The following is a 10075-nucleotide window of genomic DNA, read 5'->3' on the forward strand; positions in this document are numbered from 1 at the left end:
GGGGTTAGTAGCGTCGGGAGTCAGTGCCGTCGAGGGTCGGTGGTGTCGGGTGTCGGTGGCATCGGGGTTTGGGGGTTAGTGGCGTCGGTGGTCGGGGGTCAGTGTCGTCGGGGGTCCAGGTTCAGTGGCGTCGAGGGTCGGTGGTCGGGGGACTTTTCGGATAACAAGAGGCCGAAGAGGTGTCGGAGGTCCGTGGTTGGGGGTCAGTGCCGTCGGGGGCGGCGTATTAACAGCTGCGCCGAGTTTTCTGCCAGGGTGTCGTTAGGATGTCGTGTCGTGGTTTCGGGCATCGTGTCTGGGTGTCGGGGTGTCAGGGTGTCATTTTCTTCTTCTTCATCTTCTTTTTTCTCCTCCTCTTCCTTTTCTTCGTCTTCTTCCTTCCGTCCTTCCTTTTCTTCTTCTTCTTCTTCTTCTTCTTCTTCTTCTTCTTCTTCTTCTTCCTTCTTTTCCATTTCCCTCTTCTTCTTCTTCTTCTTCCTTCTTTTCCTTTTTCGTCTTCTTTATTCTTCTCCTCTCTCCTCTTTTTCTTCTTCTTCTTCTTCTTCTTATTTTTATCCTCCTCCTCCTCTTCTTATTCTTCTTCCCTTATCTACTTATTCTTCTTTTATTCTTCATCTTTTTTCTACTTATTTCAATTATGACTATGTAGAATCTAAACCTATCAGTAAACCTATCGCTAAACCTATATAGCACTAAACAGCAAAAAATTAACAAAAACAGAATCTACCAATCATTAACTAAAAAAGAATCTACCACTAATTAACAAAATAGAATCTACCTCTAAATTAACAAATAACAAATAACCTAGCACTAATTAACTAAACCTAGGACTAAATCTACTATTTAACTAAATCAACTAACTAAACTACCACTAAATCAACTAACTAAATCTAATCCAATAACAAAAAACAAACTCACCTATTAGGGGGAGGGCGGTGGGCAGCCATGGCGGTGGGCAGCCGGGGAGGAGGGGCAGCCGGGGCAGTGGGCCGCCGGGGCGGTGGGCAGCCGGGAAGGAGGGGCAGCCAGGGCGATGGGCAGCCGGGGCAATGGGCAGCCGGGGAGGAGGGGCGCAGGGAGGAGGGGTGGCGACGGCGCTGGGGCGGGCGGAGGGGGCAGGGAGGAGGGGTGGCGACGACGCTCGGACGAGCGGAGGGGAGGCGGCGCTGGGGCGGGCGGGGGGCAGAGAGAGGGGGTGAGAGAGACAGAGAGAGGGGGTGAGGAACCTGTCGGAGATAGGGGACATGAGGTGGGGAGACGGCCGTTAGGAGGGCCCTCTCTTTGCCGTCCCCCCAACGGCAAAGAGCAGGAGGGCAGACGGCAAAGAGAGCGCCCAATGCTCTTTGCCGTCTGCCCTCCTGCTCTTTGTCGTGCGCCAGCAGACGGCAAAGACAAGACTGATGGCAAAGAGTATCTTTGCCATCAGTCTGCTCTTTGTCGTCCGTTTTTTGGTGACTGGCGGCAAATAGGGACTTTGCCATCAGCCAACAGATGGCAAAGAAGAGGCTGATGGCAAATAACTGAATTCCAGTAGTGAGCTAGTTCTCATCATGTTCATATGATTCGCGTTCGCTACTTTGATAGTTTGATATGTGGGTAGACCGGTGCTTGGGTGCTGCCCTTACTAGGACAAACATCCCACTTATGATTAACCCCTCTCGTAAGCATCCACAACTACGAAAGAAGAATTAAGACTAAGTCTAACCATAGCATTAAACTAGTGGATCCAAATCAGCCCCTTACGAAGCAACGCATAAACTAGGGTTTAAGCTTCTGTCACTCTAGCAACCCATCATCTACTTATTAGTTCCCAATGCCTTCCTCTAGGCCCAAATAATGCTGAAGTGTTATGTAGTCGACGTTCACATAACACCACTAGAGGAGAGACAACATACAACGCATCAAAATATCGAACGAATACCAAATTCACATGACTACTTATAGCAAGACTTATCCCATGTCCTCAGGAACAAAAGTGACTACTCACATAGCATAATTATGTTCATGATCAGAGAGGTATTGAATAGCATTGCGGATCTGAACATATAATATTCCACCGAGTAATCCAACTACCATCAACTACAAAGAGTAATTAACACTACTAGCAACCTTACAAGTATCAATCGGAGTCGCGAGACGGAGATTGGTTACAAGAGATGAACTAGGGTTTGGAGATGAGATGGTGCTGATGAAGATGTTGATGGTGATGAGTCCCTCCGATGGGAGGAGTGTTGGTGATGACGATGGCGACGATTTCCCCCTCTGGGAGGGAAGTTTCCCCGGCAGGACGGCCCTGCTGGAGCTCTAGATTGGTTCTGCTCAAGTTCCGCCTCGTGGCGGCGGCGACTCCTCCCGAAAGCCTCCTCCTGATTTTTTTTGGAACGAAACCCTCCTTATAGCAAAAGATGGGAGCCAGAGGGGCAACAGGGGGCCCACAAGCCACCTAGGCGCGGCCAAGGGGTAGGTCGCGCCTCGCAGGCTTGTGGCCTCCTGGTGGCTCCCCTCTGGTACTTCTTCCGTCCAGTAATTTTTTATAAACTCCAAAATAATTCCTCGTTGATTTTCACGGCTTTTGGATTTGCGCAAAATAGGTATCTCAAACTTGCTCCTTTTTCAGACCAGAATTCCAGCTGTCGGCATTCTCCCTCTTCATGTAAACCTTATAAAATAAGAGAGAAAAGACATAAGTATTGTACCGTGAAGTGTAATAACAGCCCATAAAGCGATAAATATCAACATAAAAGCATGATGCAAAATGGACGTATCAAGCGTAAAAGCATATCATTGGACACCTAGACCTCCAAATATTATTATCACGCGTGCACATCTCGTTGAGGGCGTACACACGATCTTCCTCATAAGGCCGCCAGAAAACCAACAACACTAGGACGAGTTGAGATGTTAAGTACACATTCTCATAAGGCCGTCAGAAAACCTACAATAGAAGAAACTGAAATGTTGGTACCTGCTTAGTACTTAAGGTGTCCAACTCGTTCACATAGCACTTGTATCGCACATGAGAGCTTACTGTGTAAACAGACACCTGATCCCAATGGTAGGCAACTGTGGGGCAACGATATGGATCTACATCATGAAGCCCTTCATGTGGATTGGGGTTTGGATTATAGGGGTTCTTTAACACGGGTCGTCCAACCGGCAACCGTTCCCACATCCACACAGAGAGGCTCCACACAAACCCACACAATGAAGATGTCTCTTTTTTCCTCGTTGATGCCTGGTCCAACTGCAATTAAACATAAATGTTAGCAATGTGTGACGTATGACAAATAAAAAATAAATGTCTACAAACAGAGGATACAAGTATGCTAGTGCTGCTGAACCCCAGCTATACTGAGTATCCCAGTCCCTGAGTAGCTCCAAATACATCCAGAGGGCCGAGTTCCCGGTTGCGTCTGTGAAGACTACTTTGATTAGTACATACCAAAGATAGACTCGAGCATACTGCTGCACAACAATCTCATCGGCATCCACAGGACACGATGCTCCTCTGACTTGTTTTAACCAGGAATGCTTCACTTTTGAGCCATCAGCCTTGCCTGGTAGAGGGGGAGGGGAATCAACACCAATTAAAACGCCAACTCGCTCTCGCCAGTTAGAGGCACTGACATGACCCGTACCAGCATCGTTGTTGAGAGGAAGGCCGCTTATCATGGCCATGTCCTCTAGGGTCATCGTCATCTCCCCACAGGGAAGGTGGAAAATATGTGTCTTGGGCCTCCAACAATCCGTCAGTGCGGTCAGCGCTGCATGGTTCACCGGTGGTGGGTTTCGCTTAAATTACAACACAAAGGGCAGCAGACACAATCTTGCAATGTAGGGCTCGTATCGCACATCGTATGGAAAGTCATTTGCAACATGACCCCTCATGTGCATAGCTACTACATGCTGCAAAGAATGTGAGCTTCATATCCGACAAACACACATGAAAAACTCAAATAATTGAGAAGTCTTGATTAAGTCTTCTTACCTTTGGATTCTCAATTGCACGACCACGGTGCACTCTGTCGAACTCTTCGATTAACTGCTCATACCAAGGGCCATTATCATCCACCATCCTACGAAAAAATAACATACATCGAATTTCATCATCTCTTTTGCAAAAAAAATAACCAAAGGACAATACATAGACCTACACATATATATCATATATATCATCCTACACACACACACACACACATATATATATATATCATCTAACATATTCAACAACACAAAACAAAATTACAACTACACATACACATATATATCATCAAACATATTTAACACCTACACATACACAAAAAAAATAAAATGATCGAAAGGCCAAAATAAACTATGCCTAACATATTGAACTACACATACACATATATAACACCTACACATATTTAACTACACATACACATATATATCATCTAACATATCTAACACCTACACATACATATCATCTAACATATTTAACTACACAAAAAAAATTATACCGCGCATCTAATCTGATCCCTAAAACTAAGACAATATTATCTATTACGATCCCTACATAAAATCTACCTAACATATTCAACTATATAATCTAACAACTAGAAAACAATCCCTAAAAGTAAGACAAAATCATCTAATCTAACATAACCTAATATACCAAAATACTATCAAAATATAATGTTAAAATAAAAAAGAATTGGATAGGTTGGGGGAGATTACCTCAATGAAGCTTGGGGGGATCCGATCTGTTAGTTTTGGTGGAGGAGGGAGTAGATCAAGGGGGGAGGGTGAGGATGAAGATGGGGGCGAGAGAGAGAACAGAACGATAGAGAGTGAGGGTGAGGAGGAAGAATGACCCGGTGGGTGGGCCTGTGACAGTTATCGGGCCGAGACGCCAGGGTGCGCGGCGTTTAGGTCTGGTCTAGGGACCAGACGCCATGGCCCTGGCGTCTGGCCCTTTGCCACGTCAGCCGGTCAACGGAAGGGGGGAATGGAACGGGCCCGTGCCAGACGCCGGATGCGTGGCGTCTCCTTTGCAACCCAAACACCACGATGGGTGGCGTCACGCAAAGAGGTTATATTTAAACATATTTTAACCTCGGGCCAGATCTGCATTTTCTTTGTCGTTTAGGTTAGAACAAAAAAAATTGCCGCACATGAGCTGGCACGGGTGAAGCGCATACGACACGGTGGGGGTGAGGCCGCGGTCGGACATTTTGGTTTGACCTCTAGCGTCGGATCCATCGCGCAAAAGCCGAACACAATCAACACATGGATGTTCGTTTTACCATTTCAAACAACCGAAATCCGGGACGTCCGTTTGGGATCGAGTTGGGTGATTTCGCAAGAGCTGCCTCATGTCTTGTTTGGTTAGAGGCTAAACCACGCGTATTAACAGGGATCGCGGTCCAATCCATGAGGGTCATCCAAGACGGTAATAAATTAACGTGATCACAATTTGACCGTTTGGTTTGGACTAAGGCGTGGAAAATCCAAGCCCAAACCACGCGTGTCCACTCTGTTCCACATGGGCCAAGAGAATCGTCTAGCCCTCATGGAACAGATCCACGACGAGAGACGGAGTGGCGACACGGCAAGCCCTACCAAGGCGAGCGACGGTGGCGCAAGAAACGGCGCCGAGCGAAGCCGTCGTCGCCGCCTCCGACGACAGTGGTTGTCTCTCCTTTTCTTCCCGTAAGCCTCTACCTCTTCCTCCTTCCCTTCTCTACTCCTTTTCTTTCTCTTCTGATCTTTCTTTTTTTCCTGCATCTCACAGTACAAGATTCGTCCACCTCAATCCACTGGTAGAGAACCAAATAAAACCTAAGAACTAAAATGGATTTTTTTAGTCTAGTCTCTCTCAAGAAACACCACCATAATGCAATGGTGACAGGCAGGGAGCACCTCAATCCCTAGTGGATTGGGTGATCATTCTCGGTGGTTCGGCATCTGTTAAGGGCTTGTTCGGTTAATTCCACCAAGGAGGGGATTGAAGGGGATTGGAGAGGATTGGAAGGGATTGAGATAGAATTTAACTTGTAGGGAATTTAATCCGTTCCAATCCCCTTCAAACCCCTTCAATTCTAAAAGAACCAAACAAAGCCTAAGGTGGGCCCTGCCAGTCGGTGGCAGACTTGGTCATGACACCCCTCTTCTATTACTCTCTACTGTAGAATACTTGTGTGTGTGGGTGCCGGCGGCCGCCGGCGAGGCGTCCTGGCCCCCGCTTCTTGCTCCAAGCGCGCCCCGGCCCCGCCACCTCAAGCCAGACTAACAAGCGCCCTTCAGAGAAGTTACCAGAAAGGAATGAGATGGAGGAGGAGCACAGCGGCGGGGTGCGGCGGAGGTGGCTCGTCGACGTCGCCCGCTGGCACCCCTCCCCCGCGCAGTTCCAAGCCGCGGCTGCCCTCCTGCCGCCGCACCACCGCCATGCCATCGCCAGGTAAACTCTCCCACCAATTCAACTCCCTTCCCTTCGGAGATGGATAAGAAAATACCCATGTAATTGGTAGGCTCGAATTCGAATCAAAACCCCTAACTATGCCCTTCGGAGATTGATCTTGCTGGGGGATTAACCCAACTTGCTGGCGCAGGTTCGTCAAAGAGGAAGACAGGAAACGAGCGCTCATCAGCCGGCTGCTCCAGTACTCGCTTGTGCACCGTGTTCTTGGCATCCCAATCCACCAAATCGACATACGCCGAACAATTGAAGGGAAGCCGTATCTGGTACAGCACCTTGTTCAATCAATTTATCATTCCCAAGTCACTACAACAGCTTTTTACCCTTTACTCTCAACTACATCAACGGATGAGATGAGCATTTGTTAGGTCAAATAGCTTCTGCAATCGATGGACCACTCTCTGATTAAGATGTATACCCTTATCATTTTTGCAGGAGAATGGCCCTCCGGCCTTCAGAAACTTCAATTTCAACACGTCGCATCAGGGTGACTACGTCAGCATAGCATCAGAGCTGCTTTGCCTTGTTGGCCTTGATATTGTGTGCATCTCTAAGCCTCAGGGAGAAACCACCGTGGAATTCCTTAAGAACTTCTCTTCATACCTCACAGTCCATGAGTGGGACTGCATTGGTCGCGCTGCCGGTTCCATTGGGATGTTAGCAGAGTTCTACAGGTAACTATTTGTTGGGAGCTTTCTAATAGACAGAATATATACAGAATCAGCATTAAGGGATGTTGTTGAGCTTCAGAACCTCTACTTCAATTGATAATCCAGAGGACTATGAGTTACTTCTAGAATCACCAAGACGCCACCACAAGAAAAGAGTAGTAGAGGCTACTACTTATGAATTATGAATTTCTGCTGAAACCTAAACAAGTACTTTTACTCCCATGCCCAAAAAGTCGTCATTACTGCACATAAGTTAATAGACGCCACAGTGTTTAACAACCCATTCAGCTGTATGGGGCTTGAGTCCTACTTTTTAATATTTTACTCCCTCCGTCCCAAAATAAGTGACTCAAAAGTGACTCAACTTTATACTAAAGTTAGTGCAAAGTTGAGTCATTTTTAAGTCACTTATTTTGGGACGGAGGGAGTAGTATACAAATATCTGGGTTTTGCCAACAATGTAAAAGGATTTCTTTTTGCTAAAAAGAATATATTTTTTATTTGAAATAGGTATGCTTCAAACCCTACCTATGATGCGGTTTTGCTTTTGTAAGAAGTGTATATTAGCAGCTATGTTAGTTGAGACCATCTTCATGCTTTCAATGATCTGCAGAGTATAAATTGTTGATCTTGTGTAGGTACTGGTGTCTCAAAGAAGCATTTGTTAAAGCTGTAGGCGCTGGGGTTGGATTTGGGCTGCATCGCTTGGAATTTCACCATGTTGAATGGAGTAATATCTCTGTCTACATTGACGGGATAAAGTCTAAGAAATGGAGGTTCTGCCTTTTCAAGCTTGATGAAATGCATTTGGTATGTATGGATTGTCCACATCATATACTTTGCACAGATAGAAATCCAATTCAAAATCGATCTGGTGATATAAATCTGTTATATGTAGGTCAGCTTGTGACAGGGTACTTACTTACCACTACAAATGCAATTGCAGGCGTCCATAGCGAAAGGGCATCCGGAGGATGCTATACACAGCTTCAAGACAACATTGTCTAATGTGGTTGTTGAGGAAGAAGAATTTTATGCTGCACTAGAGATCCCAGAAGAAACTTTCACTCTACAGACAGTGGAGCAACTTACACAATTATACTCTTAGCTGGCTAGCTTCCTTAAATTGTGCAGTAACACACTAGTGCAGGATTATATCAAGAGATGAAACGCCTCAGGCTTATTAATTTCCAGTTGTAAACTACTGCAGGAATGAATAAAGAGATGGCATATATGCATGAAGGTGTCAAATAAGTGGATTACATCGAGCAGATAAAAAATCTTGAAACTAGAAAGATAGATGTATACCTGCTACATGTAAGCCAATTTTTATTCAGAACAAGGATGGATGATTTATGCTCAGAGCTTTTACCAGAATGATTTATTAGGATTTTTTTCCCACTGGATATTTCGGCCGTATACAGCTATCTTATTTGGATTTCAGAGGCCTCTCAAGGTTGAAACATTCTGCATGGCTGCTTCCAGGTGATAGAGATCCGAGGCGTGGAGGATTATTCTGTAAATTATGTAGAGATCTTGAATCATCAGGACAGATAATGTTTTAGTTGCCTTTTGGTAAAATTTCATTGATGTGTCTATTGAGATTGAAAAGTCCTTGAACCATATGGATGCTTTAGATGACAGATGACAGATGTTGAATCGACTTCAATTCTATGCATGAGGGCTGCAAGCCTGCAGAACGATATATGTTAATTTGAAGTATAATTGTAAACCTTTAGGATGTTCACCCTAAGTGCAACCGCAACATTTTATCATAGCAATTTGAATTCACTTCCATAATGTGCATTTATCTTGGAAAATAATGGGCATACACTCAAAGAATTGTATTAGTATCAAAATGGGGCTTACCAGGTTGGGGTGCAAATGAGTTGAGTTCAAGCAAGTTGGACTAGACTTGGCTCAACTTATATTAAAATTTGTGTGAGCTCATATTGAGCAAAGCTCAAGGTCGATCTATAGAAAATTGCTTGTGCTCAGCTTGTAACAATTTCGAGTCGATCTCGAGCTAGTTTCAAGCTAAATGACATGTTTTTTTTAATAATCCAGGGCAATTTTTCGGATAAGATAGGCCACAACACAAGAAGCCACTTTAAATTATTCCAATCAAAACGATGTAATACCTTTTTTTTCAACGAAAAATGATGTAAAACTTGTTCAAGATAGTTTGAATTATTGTTTGAACTGTAACACTTTACATCTATAGTCTGATAAAACTCCAACCTCAGACGCGTCGAACGTCGTTGATGTTATTGAAATCCGACACTCGAGAGTTGTCTTTCATTTGCAAATAGGGAAATAAAAAAAGAATAAATAGACAGGGAGCTGACACCCCCGCAACATCTGCGCGTGATTTACTCTCCTAATCACAGATTCTAATCGGGTCATCCTCCACCTCGAGCGCACCTAGCTCGCTTGCATCGCCAGATCCCTTTTCCTCCCGGCTCTGCCCCTGCTCTGCCTTCTCTCCTCTTCGTCCAGCGGCACGACGAGCTTTCACCGGCGCCTCAGCCTCCCTCTCCTCCTTCTCTCCTTGTGTCATGACTTGCTCACCGACGAGGTCGCAACCTCCCACGTCGTCGCGCTTATCTCCACCGGGATCGGGCCGCACTCATCTGGAATCCAGTCCACTTCGATGGGGTAGCATCTCGGTTCGGGAATGAAGCAAGCAGGAATGGAGTATGGCATGATTCATCCACCCCATCCTAGGGTTTGTATCCTCTTCACTTGTTACTTTTTAATCTCGTTGATTCCTAACATGATTATTTTTTGATTTTTTAATTCATCTTGCTGCGAATACCTTGGTTTATGACATGTTTGTGGGTGTGAATTTGTGTCGTCCAATATGTATTGGATCACTAAATCATCGACAATATTTTCTTGTGAACTAGATAGGTGGATTACACAAATATGCCTCCTCTGGTGGCAGCAATATTATAATTTTGTCATC

General features: G+C 45.2%; 1 protein-coding gene across 3 annotated transcripts; it reads left to right on the forward strand.

Annotated features, from left to right (window-relative positions):
• Positions 1 to 6125: 6125 nt before the first annotated feature.
• Positions 6126 to 8718, forward strand: LOC123448208 (L-aminoadipate-semialdehyde dehydrogenase-phosphopantetheinyl transferase-like). Of its 3 annotated transcripts, XR_006631624.1 has the most exons (6): positions 6138 to 6418; positions 6570 to 6702; positions 6872 to 7110; positions 7746 to 7917; positions 8054 to 8424; positions 8532 to 8718. XR_006631624.1 is itself a non-coding variant. In XM_045125032.1 (5 exons), the coding sequence occupies exons 1-5, from the start codon at positions 6288 to 6290 to the stop codon at positions 8015 to 8017; spliced, it is 687 nt and encodes a 228-aa protein (XP_044980967.1). In that variant the 5' UTR covers positions 6126 to 6287; the 3' UTR covers positions 8018 to 8191. The 3 variants fall into 3 exon arrangements, 2 of the variants coding, with proteins under 2 accessions (XP_044980967.1, XP_044980966.1); XM_045125032.1 differs by lacking the exon at positions 8532 to 8718 and having other exon boundaries at positions 6126 to 6418; positions 8006 to 8191; XM_045125031.1 differs by having other exon boundaries at positions 8054 to 8718.
• Positions 8719 to 10075: the final 1357 nt, after the last annotated feature.

This window comes from Hordeum vulgare, chromosome 4H (assembly GCF_904849725.1).
Source record: "Hordeum vulgare subsp. vulgare chromosome 4H, MorexV3_pseudomolecules_assembly, whole genome shotgun sequence".
In the NCBI taxonomy this organism is placed as follows: Eukaryota; Viridiplantae; Streptophyta; class Magnoliopsida; order Poales; family Poaceae; genus Hordeum; species Hordeum vulgare.